This window comes from Purpureocillium lilacinum (genome assembly GCF_023168085.1).
Source record: "Purpureocillium lilacinum CBS 284.36 DNA, scaffold_3, whole genome shotgun sequence".
NCBI lineage: Eukaryota > Fungi > Ascomycota > Sordariomycetes > Hypocreales > Ophiocordycipitaceae > Purpureocillium > Purpureocillium lilacinum.
The window spans coordinates 3,513,976-3,535,626 of NW_027072113.1; the positions used below are offsets into that span (position 1 = coordinate 3,513,976).

The window sequence follows — 21,651 nt, forward strand, 5'->3', positions numbered from 1 at the left end:
AAGCCTCCCAAAGTAAGCCCTGCCAAGCCTTGAACGAAATCCCAACTGCACCGCTTCTAACATCGGCACTAACAGCTTCCACGCCTCGCACGCATGATACAAGGCATGATAACTCGCTCTGAAGTTCTGGTGCTTCAACGTTAAACGCGCGCTCTCACGCAAATGGCCCAAGTGGCCTGTCCGACACGCGGACGCAGGACGTGCAAGCTGCTGACTCCGTACACGTACAATCACGGCTCAAGAAACCCAGTCCACCCCCACCAGCAGCAGTCTCACGGGAAACGATGTCAACCGAAGCGTCCTGGTGCGGGCAGTGTCTTTGTGCTTGAGACTTGAACCACAGCCAAGTCGACAGGGTACTTGCCCTGCGTCGGTGTTGACCTTTTTTGAAATCCTTGACCACCCGTTCCTTGCGTCTCAGCGTCTATATCGGCGTTCATCCGCCACGTTCAAATCTCAACCAGTCCTGCCCACGAGGGCCGTTCACGACTTTTTGCGCCGCTCGTCTCCAATATAGTACAGTTGTGTGTATATCTACGCCGTCATCGCTTCGCATCGTACAAAGTGGAGAGTAGTCGTTGCCAATGGGCTGTGAGGAGGCTTCGCTGACGCGGTCCATTACTTGGTCCTCTTAGCCTCCAGCTCCGCTTGGTACTTGGCAACTAGCTCTTTCCTGGAAGTCATGTTAGCGCATCCTGGCGTTCCCGCTAGGATCGATGAGCTTACTGTAGGTGAGGGGGCGCCGGGGCATAGTGGCTAAACTCCATGCTGAACTCGCCCTTGCCTTGCGTAGCTGCGCGAAGTTGTGAGCTGAAGCCAAACATGGCATTAAGGCTACAATCGCAAATGAGCATGAATTCTTCACTGCCGATCTCTGTGTCATGGATCGTGGCGTTTCGCTTGTTCATGAGCATGAGAATGTTGCCCTGGAACTCGTTAGGAGCTGTGATGGTCGTCTTCATCAGCGGCTCTAAAACCTGGCCACCAGCGTCGGTGAAAGCCTTGCGGAATGCCATCTGCGTAGCCAGATTGAAGGCATAGTCGGATGAGTCCGTGACATGAGTGGCTCCGTCGTTGACAATCATTTTGGCCCCGATGACGCGGTGGCCAAGCAAAGGGCCTTTCTCGCATGCGAGGTCGAAGCCTTTGGCGCAAGCTGTCAGAAACTTGTCAGGGATATGGCCTCCCACGACTTGGCTTTCATAGTGGTTCTCATCGGGCTTTTCGTAGGGCTCGATGTATCCTGCCACACGGGCAAAGTCGCCAGGTCCACCGCTCTGTCTCTTCAGGAGGTAGTCGTAGTCGGCGCGGCGCGAAATCGTCTCCCGATAAGCCACACGAGGCTGTCCCGTGATGCACTCGGTCTTATACTCTCGTCGCAGCCTCTCAACGTAAACCTCGAGGTGGAGTTCACCCATGCCCGAGATGATGGTCTCCTCGCTCTCGGAGTCGACATGCACCCGGAACGTTGGATCTTCGCGTTGGAATCGGTTCATGGCTTTGCTGAAGCTGTCGGCATCCGCGGTCCGTTTTGGCTTGATCGACAACGACATGACAGCATCAGGTACGAACATGGAAGACATGGTGTATGGGAGGCCACCGTCGGTGAAGGTGTCACCGGACGCACAGTCGACGCCAAAGACGGCGCAAATCTCGCCGGCGCCGACCTCGGACACGTCCTCCATTTCGTTGGAGTGCATGCGCACGATGCGCGGGATCCGCACCTTCTTGTCTGTCCGGGAATTGTAGAGATACGTGCCCTTTGTGAGTGTTCCCTGGTAGACACGTATGTACGTGAGCTGGCCGTAATTGTTCTCTTCCAGCTTGAATGCCAGTCCCACAAAAGGTAACGAGTTGTACGGCACGAGCTTGACCTCCTTCTCACCCTTGGACTTGTCCAGAGCAGTATTGTCGACCTGGGCGGGATCTGGGAGGTAGTCGCAGACAGCATCGAGCACTGGCTGGACTGCCTTGTCTGCCAGCGCCGACCCCATGAGGACGGGAGTGAAGGACCTGGAAACGGTGGCTCTTCGGATAGCAGCCTTGATCTGAGCATTGGTAGGATCCTGCTCCTCCAGGAACAGCTCGGCCATGTCGTCGTCCACATCTGCGAGCTTCTCGATGAGAACTTGTCGTTTTTCCTTAGCAAGCTCCAGGAGCGGGCCGGGAATCTGGTCGGCAACCCTGACCTTGGTACCTCGGGGTCCTTCGAAGTAGAGCGCCCTCATCTCGATGAGGTCGACGACGCCTTCGAACTCATCCTCGGCTCCGATGGGAATTTGAATGGCTGCGGCGGGGACCTTGAGCTTGGAGTTGATCTGTTCCACAGCCTTCCAGGGGTTGGCACCCATGCGGTCCATCTTGTTAATGAAGGAAATGCGCGGGACATTGTAGCGCTTCATCTGGCGGTCGACAGTGGTCGTCTGTGACTGAACTCCGCTCACAGCACAGAGAATCATGACGGCACCGTCCAGCACACGCAGGGCGCGCTCTACCTCAATGGTAAAGTCGATGTGACCGGGGGTGTCAATCAGGTTGAAGTGATAAGTCTCCTCTTTGCCGTTTTCCATTTTTTTCCAGTCGCAGAATGTCGCAGCAGACTGTATGGTGATTCCCTTCTCTCGCTCGAGCTCCATCGAGTCCATCTTGGCACCCACGGCGTCCTTGCCCCTTACCTCGTGTATGGCCTTGATGCGGCCGGTGTAGAAGAGGACTCGCTCGGTGGCCGTGGTTTTCCCGCTGTCGATATGGGCCTTGAGAAGACAAGGGTCAGCAGAGAATTGGGCGGAAAGGTGACAGTTCGTGGGTTCTTACGGCGATGCCAATATTCCGCACTCGCGACAGTCGCTGGGCCTCTTCTGGGGCCATGTTCGCGGCGACATACTCAGGCGTCAGGCTGGCGGCATCTTCCTGAGCCTTCTTGAGGCTGTAGAGAGGCGGCCTAGTCAGATTCTGGATGCGCGTCGGAGGAGAGGGCCAACTCACGCTTCCTGCGCAGCGCTCGCGGGACGTGTGCATGTCCGTGTGAAGGACCGCGCGGCCTGCCAGCTCCAAGGATTGAAGACAACCGGGCTCTCGCGAGCTGCTAGGGTCGGCCCCTGGGTCGCACGAAGCAGCCGGCGATTGAGCCACTTGACGGCCGTCGATGCACTCATCTTGAAGGGCCGCGGCGTGTGGCCTGCGCGAGTCGCAAAGCGGTGTTTGCGTCTCTCGCTTGCTCGCGGTGGTAAGGGATGGTTCTTAAGCCGAGCTCGTTTTGGTCCATTTGACGGCCCGGCGGGCTCTCTGCCTCCAAGCTCGTTCGAAACTTTTTTTTTTTGGGTGGCGCTCTCTGCGCTTGGTCGCGACGGCACGTGCCTGCGCGACTAAAGGGCACCAGGACGCGAGCCGGCCTTTACCAAAAAGAGGTGCGCTGGTACGGCCGCAAGACAGTATTGTGCTAGTAGATATTTAGTGTGGGTCGAGATCGTGCCAGTACCTACGGAGTACATATTACATAATACGTCCCTACACAACAAGGCGCTCCACCATCGCCGTTGCCAGGGGCCAAGGAATTGTCACCACTTCGCCTTCTCCTTGCCTGGCATAGGTATGGCCCGGACGACGACTGCAAGCACCCGACATGATTTTCTTCGACTCGGCGCCCATGATGCCCTTGACAAACAAGCTAACCTGCGGGCGCTTTCCTGTCGGTGAGCTTCCCTTACACGCCTTACGTGAAGCGTTTGAATGCCTTGTCGTTATCCGCATCGATATATGTACGTCTATCGTATTATGTAGCGATTATGCGCCAGAACTCAACTTGGGGTTCCTTGCACGCAATGCAAGTAGAGCCGGCAATCTCGCGTGTGGCTTTTGTCGGTGCCACGCTCCACCGCGCCCGCGGCCCATCATCAACAACTGACAGCGATTATGCGAGCCAGTGTAAGCCCAACGACAAACACGCCGACTCGGGACAACGGATCTGATATGGCTGCGTCACTCCCTGCTTGGAACCCCTTCGAAGCGGCAAGACCAGATTGGGTGGCCTGGGGCGGGGGCGTATTGCTGTCCTGGTCGGACGCGGCCGTTGCTGACGGAATCGGGGCTCCGTCGCTCGCAAAAGCCACCACGTTTGTCTTGGTCGAGTTAAAGTCGGTGGCGGCAATACCGACCTGGTTGTTCTTCAGATCGTACACTACGTAGGCTGAACGCAGGAAGGTATCGCCCAGTAGATACGGCGCCTGCGTCTGATTCAGGATGCCGAACTCGCAGACGGACTGGCCACGATATGGTCCAGACGTGAACTGTGGCGCTTGGCCTGTCGAGACCGGCAATACCAGTTCGTCCATTGTGACGTTGACACGAGGCCCCTTTGGCCCGGCAAAAACAAAAGAGAAGTGGCCATCATGGTTGGCAAAGGAGCAGGGCAGGACGGCGGCGTTGACGGTGGAGTCCCACACGGCGCCCACCTCGGCCCATACCTGAGTTGCCATGTCCTGGGGCAGGTAGGTCAGTGAGGTGCCCGAGTCCAAAACTACCCTCACGGGCAGTTGTGAAGATGTTAGCGTGTCGCTGCCGCTGCTGCTGGAGGCCTCGACCGAGTACAGCGAGACGGCAAACTCTGTGTAGTTGTCTGCTCGCTTGTTGAGCAGGACCGGTAAGGTAGCCAGGTCGCCAACATACTTTTCCGTGTCAATGCCACCGAACAGTATGCTGCCAGAACTGGAGCTCAGATCGTTCAGCCACAGGCTGTAGGCAACAGTCTTTATCAGGCCGGCTTGTTGCAAAGCGACTGGCAGGTTTGGGTATGTCTCTTTGGTGGTCTGCAGCGACGCCTCGTTATTGACATAGCCGATGCCGATGAGTCCGTAGGGAACCGAAGTGGAGGTGCCAAGTCCCATTGTCAAGTTGTCGAGGGTGGCCGAGCCGATCTGAAACCGATCAGTGAAGTAGTCGCCCTTGGCGAAATCCTTGTCCTGATACTGAATGCTGAAGAGGTTCTCGCCAACATCATCGAAGGTGTTGGACTGCTGAGGATTGACTGTTGTCGCGCCGTCACGTCAGCAGGTAATGGCACGGGACCCGGGAAACAACTCAGTGGAGGGTGAGGCGGCGAGCATACAGCTTCCGAGGGGGCAGCCTCCATCTGCCTGATCTTGGCATATTTTCGCACCGCTCCACGGTACCCATACATCGCTGCTGCCCGTGTCAAGCTGTAGCGAAAGCTCCTGCCCGGGGGAGCCGATCTTGACGGTGGCAAAGTAGCCTCCCTCGTCCAAGTTATTATTGATGGAGCTGTCAAAGCTGGAACCGTCGCGGCGGCGAAGTCGAGACAGCTCGGGACGCTTGGAAATGTGCCATTGCAGCACCTGCCCCAGTGCTCCCCATGGCCCCAGGGCCAACAGGGCCAGCTCGGACCACTTCATCGCCCGATGCTCAGGGCAACGAACCAGTCACTTCCGGGCTCCGATCACAGGCAGCGAGGGCGAGGGTGAGCCGGCGGGAGTCAGTCGGGCGTTGTGAGGTAGGCAATTCGGGCTGCCTTGCCGACGGCACCTTCAAAGGCAGCACGGCGATGGCGCTTGATTGACGGGCGTCGGGACGGGCCCCGACGGGACGGAGCAGGATTCGAAGGTGAGTCGCGGCGGTCTGAGAACAGCGAGGAAAGAAAAAGCAAAGTGAGATGAAGTGCCAGCACGGGGCAGTTGTACCTTTACCATGGGTAGGTACCTACCTTACCTGCCTTGCCTTGCCCACCCGTGGTGACGCGCGCGGCCAGTGCTCGTTGCAACCTCCAGCAACTGGAGGGCTCAACTGAAAGTACTGGCGTGTGTCTTCTCTACCTCCAACTACAGGCAGATACCTACCCCGGTCAAGGCGGGTTGGCCACGGAGAGTGCCCATTTTCGTTCCCTTCATGTCGCCTCTGGTTCCTCGGTAGGCCGAGGTACCAAGTACGAACTTGCACGCGACGTTGGAGGGATGGAAGCACGTCGAGGCTGTGCTGCCATGACGCCGCGCCAGCGCGCATCATGCGAGCGCGGGAAGCCGGCAAGAAGCTTTTCAGCCCAGGTGTGGCGGCGGTCGGGTCGGGGTCTGAGACAGCGGCGCGGCACCGCAAAGCTGACGACGAGATCAAGCGCGCGCCTGCGGATACGACGGAATGAATTAGCTTCTGCCAGTGGGCCGCCGTGCCGAACCACCAACGTTGCAAGTTTCATGGCGCCTCCCGAGCAACGCACAGCCACGACGGGCGGACGCACACCGATCTACTTCCACGCGTGTTCCCGGTAAGCCCGACTGGCCTGATGATGCCGCCGTCGAGCTTTCCGCCGCCATCTCGCTCTATCCATCCTCCAGACGTCCACGTCGGAAAGCCTGCTTCTCGAGGGGGCGCGACGGACGACGTCCCCGGAGGAGCTGCCTCGTACCAGGTAGGCTTGTCGGTACCGATGTAACTTTAGTTACTGCCATCCGACAGTGCCAGATGGGCAATAAAGTGATTGCCGTCAGCAAGACTGCCACCTTTCCTGGACACTTAGTCAAGATTAGCCATGCTCAGGCCGCCGGGCAGACTGCAATGCCTGCGACGCACGTAATTACAGCAAGCAGTAAGCAGTTAGAGCCTCTGGAATCAAACCGTTCGCATACGTCATCCCGCGCCAAAGCACGCCCACTACGTACCTTGGGTAGGCAAGGTTCGCACCTCGCCTGCCTGCTAGTAGCTAGGTAGGTAATAAGGCACTCCAAGCAGAGCGGCAACTTGACGCACCTCGACCCAAATCGCAGACGCATCAAGCACGAGGAAGGGCCGGAGCTTTGGTACGTCTCGTACCTACGTGTAAGCTCAAGGCGGCGTCGGACGGGGGCGTCAAACTCAGCTCGAGCTCGGTCTTCGTCCCTTGAAACTCCCACAGCACACCCGTCGTCATCGACCCCGTCAAGGTCTCTTGTCCTTCCCGCATTCGCAAGACATGACCCAAGAGCCACTTTCGTACCCAGTGGCTCATCAACGCTCTGTTGGAATGCGTCAACGGCTTAGACCAGCTTTTCACGGACATAGCGGCCGAGTCTCCTGAGCGCCTCCTCCAGCACTGCCGTGTCACAGACGTACCCTACCCTCACGAATCCCTCGAAGTCATGGTCGCCGCCAAAGCAGTGCGACCCGGGGCACACAAGGACCTTGGTTGCGTTGAGGAGGTCTACACAAAAGTCCACGTCATTGACTGGCTTCCCTCGCTTCAAGAATTGTATGAAGGCAGTCGTTCCTGCAACCGGTCGCACCCACCGGCACACCGACGTGTGACTCTCCACAAAGGCGTTGACCAGGCCAGCATTGTGTCTTGCCAGAGACAGGTTGCGCTCGAGTAATGGCTTGTTCACCGCTGGTGACAAGGCGTAGCTCGCAACTTGGTCGTCCAGTTGGGACACGCTGATGGTCGTGTAGTCACGTGCGGCCACCATAGCTTCCATGATGCCTGCGTCTTTGCAAACGATCCAGCCCACTCGAATCCCAGCCAAGGAGAATGCCTTGGACATGGATCCGGTCACCACCGTCCTGCTGCATCGCAACGCCGTAGCTGACGGTGGCACGCTCAGACTGCCCTCAGACTGGTCATGGAACAGCGGCCGATAGACCTCGTCTGAAAGGAGTATAATCCCCCTTTGCTCCGCAAAATCGGCAATTCCCTGCAACACGTCCCCGGCTATCACTTGGCCGGTGGGGTTGTTCGGGTTGTTGATGATTATCATCTACAATCGCGACACGTGGTCAGTGTTCATCTTCACCTCTCATACCGCGTCCCCAGAGGGAGGAAACGAGCCTTGGTATTGTGGCGGACAAGGCCGCCCAGCTCCCCCAGGTCTGGGGCATAGGCCCTGTCCTCGCGCAGGCGCCACAGGCTGACTTCGGCCCCGAGGCTCTGAGGGACGGAGTACAGCTGCTGGTAAGTCGGATACACACATATGACGTGGTCCCCAGGGCCCACGAGACTATACAGGGCCAGAAAGTTGGCACCGATGGCCCCTTGGGTGACGATGACATTGTCAGCGGTCAGCGTCTCACTCGCACCTTGGCTATGCAGAGCGGCAATGCGGTCTCGAAGGACGGGGGAACCGCGGATGGAGCCGTATGTGAGCCGTGTGGCTGTCTGAAAAGGGCCTGGCCCCCCCTTATTCTCGCACAGTCGACACATGTCGTCGATGGAAATGGACGAGCAGCACGTCTCGGCCACGTTGAGCACGCCCGGTGTGGTCTCGTACTCGTCCATCCACTGCTCCACTGCGAATGGTGCGATGAGAACCATGGCGATTCGTGCCGTTGCCGCGGCTTCTGGAGGTGTCGACCAGAGATGCCTTCGGCAATGGATGACAGGCAGGTCCCGGCGATGCTGTGGCAAGGCAGTGTACTGACCTAGGGCAAGGCCATTAAGTAGTAACTTTCCACCGCTCATGCCAACATCCCAAGCTCCTAACTTAACACCAGTACCTCCAGTGCGGAGCTCCACGAACGCTGCCAAGCCAGCTCCCCCCATCGAAACCCCGCGTTCAAGCCGCGTCGGACCTTCGGCCCGCCTCGACCCATGGAGCCGTGGCCACCACGAGCTTGCGCAGCCACCTGGCAGCCCCGTCAGCACAGGCAGGGGCCATGAGAGGTGAGAAAGTCGCGAGCGAGCAAGCACTGTGGCACACGGACCTGGGCGCCTTCCTGAGACAGCCCATGCGCTATTCCGGTACGTACTGCATGTCGACTCGGGACGACGATGCCTCCCCACGTGGCCGGCCCGCGGCAACGACGAGATGCCTCGAAGCACAGGCGTCTCCAGTGGAGCGGAAGGAGGCGAGTGCTCGGGCAATCATCCATGGATGGCATGACCGGGCCAACAAGCTGCGGTGGAGCAGTGCCGCCTGTTTCCTCGCAAAAGACCATAATGGCAGTACCTACTACCTAGGTAGTACTTCTAGTACCTAGGTACCCACTGTGGTACATAGCGACAAGTACCTACTCAGGTACTTCGTAGTACTTATTGTCCACGAGATCCGACGACGAGGCAGCGCCCAGGCACGGGGACAACTTGCCCGGGCTTGAACAAGCAGGCAGCGGCCTATCACAATCCACTCCGTCTCCCCCCCCCCCCCCCCCCCCCCCCCCCATCCCCCGGCTTGGCCCATATTCATTTTGCATTGAAAGCCACCTTGGTCAGCCAGTACTAACGAGTACCCACCTCTGTCAGTACCTTACTCGTACATCAAGTGCCTAGGTACCTGCCGCGCCTCGTCCGGGTACGTACCTTAGGCACGGCACTTTGCACCTGTCCACCCCAGCGCCGTGCCGTCGTCATAGCCAGGGGCGGCGTCAGCGACAGTGACAGAAACAAACGACGCTGATACAAGCAACCAGCGTGCCTGCCCGCGTCTCATCGCTTCGGGGACAGTCCGTGTCGCCCCGCCAGCCCCGGCTCAACCACCGCACGTCGTCGCCCTCACCTTCCCCCTCCTCCGCGACATCGTCGTCAGTCACACGTTCCTCGACGCCATGGCTTCCTCGGCCCGTAGCAGTCTGCTGCTGGCCGGCACCGTCGCCGTTGCCCTCCTGCCCTACCTCACCATGGCCTACAGCAACTCGAGCCTCTCGACCGCCGACATGCTGCGGGCTCAGCTGGCGCTCATGAACGACCGCCCCGACGGCTGCCCGCCGTGGTAAGCTCTTACGTTACCAGAGCCGTGGCAAGTGAGACTCCTGCTAACGCCTGCACTTACCACAGCTTCAACTGCCTCTTGCCGGCCCATACCTGCGCCCAATACGCCGACTGCAACGAGTACAATGGCAAATGCCACTGCCCCGACGGATTCGGCGGCGATGACTGCCTTGAGCCACGTATGCACTTGAAGCCTCCTCCACCCCGAGGCCGCGTTCTTCTACCATGTACTGACCGGCATGTCGCCTAGTGTGCGGCTCCCTTGGCCGCGGCAAGGATCGGCCTATGCGCTCTGGCAGCAGTTGTGAGTGTGATCCAGGCTGGGCCGGCATCAACTGCAACGTTTGCACCGAGAACAAGGCGTGCAACGCCCTTATGGAGACGGGTGCTGGTGGTGTCTGCTATCAGAATGGCGAGGTTGTCAACTATAACCACCAGATCTGCGATGTCACAAACAAGCAAATCACGGGGCTGCTGGGCGAGCAGCGCCCGGAGGTCACCTTTACCTGCAAAAAGGAAGAGGCCACCTGCGACTTCCAATGTACGTGGACTCTGTGCCGCATTCAAAAAAACCCACACAGGAAGATGAGCAGCGTGCTAACTCCCTTGGCTCAGTCTGGGTCGACGCCGTCGAGTCCTTCTACTGCCACCTCACCGATTGCGACTCAGGCGCCGACTTCGGCGAAACAAAGAATACGACCTCATATAAGTGTGAGCACATCAGCTGTAGCTGCATTCCCGGTCGCATGCTGTGCGGCAAGGACGGCTCGATCGACTTGTCCGACTTCCTGGATCAGGCCATTCAGGGCCCCGGTGGCTTTGCATGCACTCAGCGGGGCGGCGGTTCTCACGACTGCGCCTTTACCGAGCCCGAAATGGACAAGCTAATTCACGATCTCATCGGAGATTCCAGCATTTTGCTCGACTGCCGCGCTGGCGAGTGCCTCTACGAGACAGAAGTGCCAGGCTATCGGCGTCCAGTCAAGCAAATCAACACGCCACTAATAGCTGGCGTAATTGCAGGCTGTGCCCTCTTTGTCGTCGCCGTGATCGTCCTGACGTGGTTCCTTTCACGTCGCAAGCTCAAGTATGGTGCTATCCGCTTGGAGGACTCAGACGACGAGAGCACGAAGCTCATGGCCGATCACAAGCCCGCTGCCTTGTACTTTTCCAACGTCTCCTATTCGCTCAACGGCAAGAGCATTCTCTCCGGCATACGTGGGATCTGCCACCCGGGCGAGGTCACCGCCATCATGGGGGCGTCGGGGGCGGGAAAGACAAGCCTTCTTGATATCTTGGCACGAAAGAACAAGCGTGGTCTGGTCAGCGGCGACTTTTATGTCAACGGCGAGAAGGTTGGCACCTCGGAGTACAAGAAAGTGGTGGGCTTCGTTGACCAAGAGGACACCATGCTCCCAACGCTCACGGTTCACGAGACCATCCTCAACAGCGCCCTGCTACGACTGCCACGCGACATGGGTCGCGCGGCGAAGGAACAAAGGGTTTTGGAGGTGGAGAGGGAACTCGGAATTCACCATATCCGCGACTCACTCATCGGCTCTGAAGAGGGCAAAGGCCGCGGCATCTCGGGCGGCGAGAAGCGTCGCGTGGGCATAGCCTGTGAGCTCGTCACCAGCCCGTCCATCTTGTTTCTGGATGAACCGACGAGCGGTCTTGACGCATACAACGCGTACAATGTCGTCGAGTGTCTTGTCACCCTGGCCAAGACTTACAAGAGGACCGTCATCTTTACCATCCATCAGCCGCGCTCCAACATCGTTGCGCTTTTCGATAGGCTCCTTCTGCTGGCGCAGGGAAAGACCGTCTACTCAGGCCCCTTCTCGCATTGCCAAGCGTTCTTTGACTCGATTGGTTACGAATGCCCTCCTGGATTTAACATTGCCGATTATCTTGTCGACCTCACCATGCACGCAGGAAGCAGCACCTCCGTTGACGATGGCACTGTCGCTGCTGATGTGTCGAGCCTAGGCCCCAGTAGTACCAGAGCCGTGAAATCAATAGCGAGCATCTCCGGGGAAGACAGCAACGCGGAGCCTTCACAGTCACCGAGGCCAAGAAATCTTCGTCGGGATTCGGTTCGCGCCCGCCAGGAGCGAGAGCTTTTCACCAGGAGAAGGCATGCGGTGGACACAGCAGCCTCTTCGGACGCCGGCGGTGAGGACGCCCTAGCCTACAGGCTCCAGACCAATCCGCCCAACACCACGCAGTCCGGGCTTGAAGAGGATCCTCACGACCTGCCACCGTCCGCCATGACCGGCACAGACCTGGACCTGATGACGCAGGCGTTTAGCCACTCTAATATTACCTCTGCCATGCTTGCTGAGATCCATCAAGCCATCTCAGCAGCAGGAGAGGCAAATGGCGCCAACTCAAACGGCTATGACACCGATAGCCCCATTGCTCTGAACAAAACTGCCATGGGAAGGGGTTACGCCCGAGTTGGCTATCTGCGACAGTTTCTGATTCTTTCTCAGAGGACGTGGAAGAATCTGTACAGAAACCCGATGTTGATGCTGACCCACTACGCCATCGCCATCATACTAGCGGTCTTTTCTGGGTATCTGTTCTACGGGCTCACGGACGACATTCCGGGTTTCCAGAACCGCCTCGGCCTCTTCTTCTTCCTCCTTGCGCTCTTTGGGTTCAGCACACTTACCAGTCTGAATGTCTTCGCTACCGAGCGCCTGCTCTTCGTGCGGGAGCGCGCAAACGGCTATTACTCTCCGGCGACATACTTCGCAGCCAAGGTTTTGTTTGATATCATTCCACTGCGAATTGTCCCGCCCATTCTTATGGGGTCCATTGTGTATCCCATGACCGGGTTGGTTCCAGACTCGGCCCACTTCTTCAAGTTCATCCTGGTGCTGGTCCTCTTCAATCTGGCCGCCGCGGCGATATGCCTGTTCATCGGCATCGTATGCAAAGACGGCAGCGTCGCCAACCTCATTGGCAGCCTGGTTATGCTTTTCAGCCTGCTCTTTGCCGGCTTTCTCCTCAATCACGACGCCACGCCGGCCGGCGCTCTCTGGCTGCAAACGCTCTCTATCTTCCATTACGGATTTGAGTCGCTCATCGTCAATGAGGTGGTTGAATTAACACTAGTCGACAAAAAGTACGGACTGGATATTACCGTTCCAGGCGCGGCTATTCTCAGCTCATTCGGTTTCAACAATAGCGCGCTGTGGACAGATATTCGGAACCTCGGTATTTTCGCCGCTTCTTTCATCCTTTTGGCTTATGCAGCCATGCACGTACTGCTTGTTGAGAAGCGATAGACTCACCGTTATGAAGTTGCAAGGCTTCGCAGGGCGGAAGACGGGTTGCTGCCATGTACGAGACGAGAAAGAATAGAGCCGAGAATTTAGTGCCATTGCCGTGGAAGGAATGTGTCAGGAATGCTCGTAGACAAGTCGGAGCCACGTCGACAGCGTAGACTTTCACCTTGAACTCTCGCAATGCCTAACCATGACGTACCGCTCGACCAGTTCCGGGGGTGTGTGTTGCATCACATGGTGATATCTTAAAGGACGACGGATCGCCTGACGGTGGAGGGATGGTCGTAGCATGATTGATTATATGCCGCTGAAGCCTTCTTCACTAGTTGTACACGTATCGAACACGATCACTCCATCTTCCCGCCTGTCAGGTCCTCCGCGATTTTCTTCTGCCGTTTAACAGATCGATCATACTCGGACTCGTAGTAATCCATCAGTTTTGTTGATGTGCCCGTAGACGTCTCCAGCATGTTGGCGATGGAGGGCGGCTTGCCGTATATGCCCCAGGTGTTTTCCGTGGCACCGTAGCGATTGACAGCTTGGCTCTGCTTTCTGAAATAGTCCTCGGTGAAGAGCCTGTCAATCTCGGCGCGCAGCTCGCTTTCTTGTACAATGAAGTTCGAAGCGCTGATATACAGCTCCATGAGCGCATCGCGCCTGGCTTCTCGCTTAGCCGCGTCCCTGGCCAGAACCTTTGTGCGGCTGCGATCAGCACGAGAGAACCGCTGGGGATCCGGGTACACTTCGGTGTCCAGCATCGCGTCCAGGACAGTGCTACGTGTCAATACATCGTCTTCGCGCTCGGGGGCAGCCGCAGCCTTGTTGTGCTCGTTGAACTTGCGGCTAACGCGTGTATTGCGCAGCTTGTCGCTTGCAGATCGCCTTTCCCAGAGGGCCTGTAGACTTCCCTCGAGATTTTGTCGTCGATTCTCCGCCATTGCAGCCTTCCATCGTTGGGCATCGTTGGAAGGAGCTCGCTGTTTCGACGGCTTCGGTGCAGTGCGCTGAATGTAATCTGGTTGCACTTTTCGGTCTCCTTCGGGGCGCGGAAATATCTCCCTCGGTACGGGAAGATGACCTCTGACTCGCGGAGGCTTTGTTTCATCAGATTGAGCAGGTGTGGGAAGGCGAATGTAGGACGGTGACTCGGGGGGCACGATGTTGGATTCCGAGGGCCGCGACGTTGAGAACGTCCGAAAGGCTGTTAAGACATTGCGAAGTCCCAGACGACCATACGAGCCGGTCACGTTTGTTGGCATCTTTTCGACCCCTTACTCCCGCGGTTAAATAAGGGCCGGTGCGCAAGTCGCTTTGCAGAGGAGTCGGGTAGGGAGACGACGGCCAGTCGCATTGTAATGCTCCCGCTTCGAGGCTGGGAAATTTTGTTGGAGCAAATGCCCGGCGGTGGAGAGATGATTATCCGGAGCCAGGAGACCTGGGCGGTGCCGGGCCCAGTTGGGTGGGTGGGTCCTCTTCCTCGTCCAAAAAAAAAATCCTAGCGCAAGCGCCCAGGACAAAAAAAGTTGTTCCCCCTACTTCTCTGCGCTGCGTTTTCCGCGCAACCGCCATACTCGGCCTTGATCGCAGCAGCCGCCTTCTGCTACCTCACCCGGTCGACGGCATACATCGCAGTCATGGGAACCGGGAAGAAGGAAGCCAGCCGGCGTGAGCGCCAAGGCAAGACCGGCGATGGCCTTGGCAACGTGCGCGTCAAAGGCGAGAACTTCTACCGGTGCGCACAACAACCATCACTTTTCGTTCCACTATGCCGGCATTACTGACAAGCTCCAGAAATGCGAAGAAGGTCAAGGCTTTGAGCATGTACAAGGAGGGCAAGGTGCAGAGAAATGCAGACGGACAGATCACCAAGGCCGCCTCATACCAGTCGCGCGACATCCCAAACGCCCGGATCGAGCCAAACCGCAAGTGGTTTACAAATACTCGGGTTGTCTCTCAGGACACGCTCAAGGCGTTCCGTGAGGCCATGGCAGAGAAGGCCAATGACCCGTACCAAGTGCTCCTGAAGTCCAACAAGCTACCCATGAGCCTCATCCGAGACGGTCAGGACACCAACGGCATCAAACAGCACAGAGCCAAGATGACTGTCGAGAGCTCTCCCTTCGCCGACACCTTCGGCCCCAGGGCACAGCGCAAGCGCGTTAAGCTTGGCGTGAGCTCCTTGGAGGATCTCGCCGACGACACGGAGAAGAGTATGGACTCGTACCAAGACCGCCTGGAACAAGCAAAGCTCCTGAGCGGTCAAGGTGACAACGAAGAGCAGGTCTCCATGGCAATCGAGCCCGTATTCGACAAGGGTCAGAGTAAGAGGATATGGAATGAGCTTTACAAGGTCATTGACTCCTCGGACGTCGTCATTCACGTGCTCGACGCCAGGGATCCGGTTGGCACTCGTTGCAGAAGCGTTGAGAAATATCTCAAGGAAGAAGCCCCCCACAAGCACTTGATCTTCGTCTTGAACAAGTGCGACTTGGTCCCTACAAGCGTTGCGGTATGTCCCGATCCCTTTTTACCAAGTCATATGGGTCATCTCGCCCCCCTTTTTGATTCTCCCCGTACCCATGTTTGGTTGAAGGTCTTTGAATTACGCCCTGGGCGCTTCCCAATGCTTTTTGTCAGGACGCCTTCCTTCATTTTCTTCATGAAGGTCGTCTGTTACGGCATTGGGAGATTGAATTTGCCATTCTCGACTGCCCTAGCACCCGTGCTGGTGGCTGATGGGTGCCGTTTTGGTCACTATCGTGAGATGGCACGTGTGTCGAATGAGTTGAGGTCTACCACTGTCTATACACGACGATCCCACTGGTGACTTCTTAGTTACGACTCGTACATATTTCCTTTCTTCTCTCTTTCTCGGCCTCTCTCCGCGTTTTGTCGAAGGAATCGAATGAGTACCTGTGCTGATCTCGACAAATAGGCCGGTTGGGTGCGCAGTCTTTCCAAGGAGTACCCTACTCTCGCGTTCCATGCAAGCATCACCAATTCCTTCGGCAAGGGTTCATTGATCCAGCTGCTGCGGCAGTTTTCGAGCCTCCATTCGGACAGGAAACAGATATCGGTGGGCCTCATTGGCGGTCCCAACACGGGAAAATCGTCCATCATCAATACGTTGCTTAAGAAGAAGGTCTGCAACGTCGCCCCTATACCAGGGGAGACAAAAGTGTGGCAGTACGTCAGCCTCATGAAGCGTATTTACCTCATAGACTGCCCGGGTGTGGTCCCGCCCTCGAGTACGGATACGCCGACCGATCTTATTCTCCGTGGCGTCGTCCGCGTCGAAAAGGTGGAGCATCCGGAGCAGTACATCAGCGCCGTGCTGGGCCGGGTGAAGCATCATCACATGGAGAAAACCTATGAGTTGAAGGGCTGGGGAAATGCCACTGAACTGTTGGAGCTGCTCGCCAGGAAGAGTGGCCGCCTTCTGCGGGGTGGCGAGCCGGACCTAGATGGCGTGGCGAAGATGGTACTGAATGACTTCATGCGGGGCAAGATACCATGGTTCACGCCGGCACCCAAGGACGAGGACGATGAAGACGCTTTGGAAGGGCGCAACGGGAAACTTGGGGAGATGCCGAGAAAACGACCGGCGGATACTTCTGGCGATTCTGGCGTCCTATCGTTGACCGATGACGAAGGCAGCACTGGTGAAGGACCTTTCGAGGGTTTCGGCAGCGATGTCGACGCTGCGGGGGTGGATGGGGCGACATCTAGCGAGGACGCGGCGGAGACGTTGGGCAGTGACAAGGATGCCGTCACCGAGTCGACCGATACAGGGCGGCAGCATGGTGGTTCGCGGCCGACTAAGAGGCCTCGCCGGCGAGCCGCGACCTGACGAGACAGCGGACTACTCAACCCGATTACCCGGCCATATGCTGGGTGCGTCCGCCCACTCGTCTGGACCTAGCCACCGTGCCAGGTCTCGTCGGCCTGCCATGATGAAGCGAGCATTCGTCACGGCCCCGTCGCCGGCACCCATAATCTCCGTGTGGCCGTCCCCGTCTATGCGGCAATGACGGACCGTTGCAGGTGAGGGCGTTTACTCCGTATATTGTGAGCGCTTGTCGGTCGGCGTACCCAGCCACCTGACTGGGCGCAGCTTGCATCCACATGCTCGTCCCCGCGTCAGAGGTTCACGGCTCAAATGATGGTAGCCGCGTACGACACTCCCTGCCGGCTGGGCAGGGATACGGCCCACGCCGGATGAAAGGTGTCGATATGTGTGATGACCTATACTAGCAATTTGATACCCATGTGTGTGGTCACGTCGACTGAACTTCTTGGCCCGTAAACTTTGATGGTCTCGCCCTTTCGCAATTGGTCGTTGATCGCCATCGCGGTGCCGTATGTGGCCGACTTGCTGGAGCCAGTGTTGTGTAAATATGTCTCGTAGCGGTAGGCGGAACAGGTCATGGACTTGCGTGATCCTGTCGACCATACGCCCGCGGCACTGGACCCTCACCTCATGTTGCTCCTATGATGCTGCACCATCCACTGTAAAGAACCGGTATAGGGTAGGCGCTAGGCCGCGAGAGCCCCTCGGTGGCTTCCTTGGCGGATTTTCCCCATTGCCACCAACCGTCCACAAACACTTCACAGCCCCATCTTCCTTTCTGGGCCAGCCATCAACGAAGTCACCGCAGCGACCTTGGCACCCACAAGGACCACTACATGGTGCATCCTTCGTGACGGCGCGAACTCCATCCACTCTTCCTGAGGTCGCAGAAGCGGAAACCACCCAGCCTCGCGACCACGCCGTCCAACCATACCAGAATGGGCTCGTCATCATCAAAATCTTCGATGGCGGCCGGCGCGGCTCGCAAGTTCCCACATCGGGCGGCGGGCATGACACCACCCCCACGGGCCCCTTCGAGGGTTGTCGGGCAGCCAGACAAGGCCGGGCGTGTCAAGAACAAAAGTACACCGAACTGTACGGGGGAACGGACAACCGACGGACGTGCTGACGGCAACAGGAGTTGAAGCCGATGGCATGGATCCCGACTTCACGCCGGGCAGCGGGTTCTCACAACGGCTCCATCAGATGGGCGTTGTGCAGCCTAATCCCACATTCTCACCATCTTCGACGGCCACGGGGCCCGAACGTGGTGGCAGTGCGCCATTGTTTCCAACGTCGCGGGCCGTCAACTCGACACTGTCCGTCCTTGATGCCAGACAGGCGCTCCAGCTACAAGCCGACCAAGATCTGGAGAATATGGGGAGGAGTGGGTATCGTGGCCGTCGTCTCCTTGACATGCGGACTGTCCTCGACGTCATCCACATGCGCGAACGCGCCGTGCCCCCCCGCGCCATCGAATCGAGACTGGGCTTGGAGCCTGGGATGGCGGACAAGCTTGGCCGCCACGGGGTATTGTCCCATGTATCAACCAGCAGGTAGAGCCATTCGGCAACGACCAGTACACGCTCTCCCGAAGTCCCGGGTATTTCTTGCCTCACCCTTCGTGGTCGCCAACACACCCGAGAGCGACAGCGGCGGGTTCCCTCTGGATCGTTATTACGATTATGTATGCCATGGCTGAACTAAAACAACTACACACAGACCAAGAACCCTGGCCTGCACCCTCCTCTTCAGGAGTATATGTTGCGCCGCAGAGTCCGCCAATAGTCAAGCTTGCTGAACGACGTCAACTGGTCGCACCAGCCTACGCTACGCGCCTGTGTCGGGAAGCAAGGTTTGCCACGCCGCGACACGACATGCGCGACGCATTCCTCTACCATGCCGCGTGGCCGCCGTCTATCCGGAGGTCGCTCCCTGTCATAAAGCTGCTGGCGTCGCTGAGAAGAAAGACGGCGGACCCACGATACTCGCTGGGCAGGCTCAGGCGCTTCAGCATGTTCTCCTTGGGCCAGACCTCCTTGCGCTCGGGGTAATCGTCAAAGAGCGACTGCAGCATCTGCGTCATGATGTAGCCCGGTGAGAGAGTGTTGACGCGGATGCCGTACTCGCCCCATTCCGCGGCGAGGCTCCGGCAGAGCTGGATGACAGCGGCTTTGGATGCGTTGTAGGCCCTGTCACGACGAGGCAGAGTTAGCTACGTCCGCCGCGCGGTAACTGTTGGGCAGGTAGCCGAGGTACAATAAACTTACGGCGCGTACATGCCGCGATTGGCGATGGTGCCACTCATGCTTGCGATGAGGCAGATGCTGCCGGGCTGCTTGAGGCGAACCATTTGTCGAGCGGCGGCCTGGGCGGTCATGAAGGCGCCCGTGACGTTGATGCTCATCATCCGGTCCACCTCGTCGGACGTGTACTCGAGCGCGGGGGTCTCGTGATTGATGCCGGCGGCGGCAATCAAGCCGTCGAGCCTGCCAGCCTGATCGGCAATCTTCTCCATGATCCTGTTGAGCTCGCCGACGTTTCGAACATCGGTCTGGTGATAGGTCAGGCTGGTGTCGAGGTCGCGGCGTGCGCGCTTGCTGATCTCAGAGAAACCCGAGGCTGGGTCGTTGGCGGGCGAGGGCAGTCTGTCGATGCAGTGCACTGAGGCGATGCGACTTGTCGTTAGCCTCCCGCGAACAGACGGACAGTCAAGGGAGGAGAAAAAGAACCGTGGTGACGGCGGGGGACGGAGGACGCGTACCGGTTGCACCGGCCTCGAGCAGAGCCTCTGCCTGGACGAGGCCGAGGCCCCTGGCGCCGCCCGAGACGACAATGACCTTGTCCTTGAGGCTGAACTCGGGCAGCAGATGCGGTCGGGTGGTGGGGTTGAGGTTGCTCTGGGACGGGGTGGAATGCATGGGCCTCCGGTCGGCGCGGGAAAGCGGGTGGAGACGGCCTGCCGCCGGGGCCGCAACCGGGGCCGCGCCGAGGCGCCCGCGAGCGAGCTGCCTTAGGGTGGGGGCAAGACGAGACATGGGGGAGCCGGGGGCGGGCGGCCGTCAGGGAATGAATGATGAGAATGGAGGGAGTGCGGGCGAGGGAGGAGAGGATGGAGGAGAGGCGGGTAGGTATAGCGGAGGGGGGGAGGGAGGGCGGAGGAGCCCTTTTTGTAAGACGGGCGACGACGAGGAGGAGGACGACGACGCGGGCGACAGAGATGAGCCCGAGGAGGGCGCGGGCAGAGTGCGGGAGGATGTTTCCGGCAAGGGCCAGGCACGGCACGGGTGGCATGCCGCGGTGGGCGTGGCTTGGCTTGGCTTGGCTTGCCGGCAGCGAGGGCGACAGCGACAGCGACAGCGACAGCGGCGACGGCGACGGCGACGATGCCCGATGGTCGGGACGGGCGGCCTGGGTCGCCCTCGATGGAGCCGTGGCGAGGCGCAGGACGGTCACGGGGCCACAGATGCAAGATGAAGACGCGGCCGGGGGAGGGAAGGGGGTGGGTGCTGGGCGCGGCGTGGAGGACGGGGTGGACTTGGAAAGAGGCCGCACACCTATCATCTACCAGCGTGCTTTCTGTCTCCCAACCAGCCTACCTACCTACCTATCTACCTGCCTACCTTGCCTACGAAGCTGCCCGTGCGGACAAATACTCATCCTGCTCTGCGAACGCACACACAGCGGCGAGGGGGGGCGGCGTGCAGCTCGTCCGAGCTGAAAGGGGAAAGAAAGCTTTAGGGGGTGGGGTTGGGCGATCCAAAGCTTGTTGGCGAAGTCGTTGGCAGTGGCGCACACTCTCGATCCGGGACGGGCAAGCTTAAGTGTGGAGGTGGGCCACCTTGCAGATGACAGAACTGCGTTGCCGAACAAGACTCGAGCAAGCGGGAACGGATGGGGTGGACCAAGAACCCGCTGTACGACGTGCAAGTGGGTAGCAGATTAACAGAGACCGCGAAACTTTTGACCTTGCTTTCGTCGCGATACACGGTCATAGCAAAAAATTAAGGACATCCCGATAGCCTCAAAGAGCCACTCAGTGAACTGATGTTTTTATTTTTGTGATTTTGGCGTTAAAAGGCAGGTATTGCTCGCGGCCATTCTCGGGTGGTAGGTAGAAATGGTAGGCATAGTCGCTTTTGCCGTCCCTCTTTTTTTGCAACCCACTTGGACGTGCCACGACAGTCTGCCGCTACAGGCGCCGACCACCAACATCGGGTCGGCGGTGCCATGCACGGCGCGAGACGATGCGCCACGACAGGGAGGGGCCCGGGGGGTGCACACGGCGTGCTTGGTGCTCTCCCCATATACTTCGGTACGACGTTAATGCAGATAGAGTGAGTGGGTAGCTGGCATGGCTCGCGTTACAGGCATCAGGGATGGCGGGGACGACGAAACGGGGTGTCCAAGGCACCGCGCAGGCCATATGCGGCTGGATTGAATGGGATGGGCTCGTTGCACGAGGGGACGGCGCCGTCTCTGGTCCTCCTCGTTCTCCTCGTTCATGGTCGTTCGCCCATCCAGCGGGAGACGGAGAGGGGGGGGTTCGTCGGCGGCGGGGGTGGTTGGTTTGAGGCGGTTCAAGTTGAGCCAAGCTGCGGAGAGAGACGTCCGTTCGGGACCCGTTTCAGTCCCGCCTCTGCCATGCGGGCATGGTCGTGTCTCGTCTCAGGAAGCAGAGCCTGAAAGCAAAGCGAACTAGCAAAGCGCAGCGCAGCAACGCAAAGCAAAGAAGGAGGAGGTGGTGAAATGGAGGAGGAGCCGCTTCGGATTACCCTTGTCGGCTAGCCGATGCGCCCCACGGCGCCCCACCCTCTCTGGGCCCT

The 21,651-nt window shown here is 58.6% G+C and overlaps 7 protein-coding genes across 7 annotated transcripts; 2 read left to right on the top strand and 5 right to left on the bottom strand.

The window, feature by feature from the left end:
- Nucleotides 1-618: 618 nt before the first annotated feature.
- On the bottom strand, nt 619-3,155 carry PLICBS_004636 (elongation factor G, mitochondrial; the record flags this gene model as incomplete). The annotated part of the gene is made up of 4 exons (XM_018326000.2): nt 619-673; nt 727-2,753; nt 2,815-2,926; nt 2,986-3,155. 4 exons carry the CDS (start codon nt 3,153-3,155, stop codon nt 619-621), a joined length of 2,364 nt encoding a protein of 787 aa, XP_018175752.2.
- A 738-nt stretch (nt 3,156-3,893) lies between these two features.
- Nucleotides 3,894-5,408, bottom strand: PLICBS_004637 (uncharacterized protein; the record flags this gene model as incomplete). The annotated part of the gene is made up of 2 exons (XM_065600561.1): nt 3,894-5,023; nt 5,156-5,408. 2 exons carry the CDS (start codon nt 5,406-5,408, stop codon nt 3,894-3,896), a joined length of 1,383 nt encoding a protein of 460 aa, XP_065456633.1.
- Nucleotides 5,409-7,019: 1,611 nt separating this feature from the next.
- PLICBS_004638 (uncharacterized protein) lies at nt 7,020-8,287 on the bottom strand (the record flags this gene model as incomplete). The annotated part of the gene is made up of 2 exons (XM_065600562.1): nt 7,020-7,733; nt 7,823-8,287. The coding sequence occupies 2 exons, from the start codon at nt 8,285-8,287 to the stop codon at nt 7,020-7,022; spliced, it is 1,179 nt and encodes a 392-aa protein (XP_065456634.1).
- Nucleotides 8,288-9,516: 1,229 nt separating this feature from the next.
- On the top strand, nt 9,517-12,975 carry PLICBS_004639 (uncharacterized protein; the record flags this gene model as incomplete). Its single annotated transcript, XM_018325997.1, has 4 exons — nt 9,517-9,680; nt 9,746-9,858; nt 9,930-10,220; nt 10,295-12,975. 4 exons carry the CDS (start codon nt 9,517-9,519, stop codon nt 12,973-12,975), a joined length of 3,249 nt encoding a protein of 1,082 aa, XP_018175749.1.
- Nucleotides 12,976-13,322: 347 nt separating this feature from the next.
- Nucleotides 13,323-13,913, bottom strand: PLICBS_004640 (uncharacterized protein; the record flags this gene model as incomplete). The annotated part of the gene is made up of 1 exon (XM_018325996.1): nt 13,323-13,913. The coding sequence occupies one exon, from the start codon at nt 13,911-13,913 to the stop codon at nt 13,323-13,325; it is 591 nt and encodes a 196-aa protein (XP_018175748.1).
- A 696-nt stretch (nt 13,914-14,609) lies between these two features.
- PLICBS_004641 (GTPase required for pre-60S ribosomal subunit nuclear export and maturation) lies at nt 14,610-16,825 on the top strand (the record flags this gene model as incomplete). The annotated part of the gene is made up of 3 exons (XM_018325995.1): nt 14,610-14,707; nt 14,767-15,484; nt 15,911-16,825. The coding sequence occupies 3 exons, from the start codon at nt 14,610-14,612 to the stop codon at nt 16,823-16,825; spliced, it is 1,731 nt and encodes a 576-aa protein (XP_018175747.1).
- A 1,894-nt stretch (nt 16,826-18,719) lies between these two features.
- On the bottom strand, nt 18,720-19,746 carry PLICBS_004642 (uncharacterized protein; the record flags this gene model as incomplete). Its single annotated transcript, XM_018325994.1, has 3 exons — nt 18,720-19,017; nt 19,096-19,489; nt 19,590-19,746. 3 exons carry the CDS (start codon nt 19,744-19,746, stop codon nt 18,720-18,722), a joined length of 849 nt encoding a protein of 282 aa, XP_018175746.1.
- Between the last annotated feature and the right edge of the window lie 1,905 nt (nt 19,747-21,651).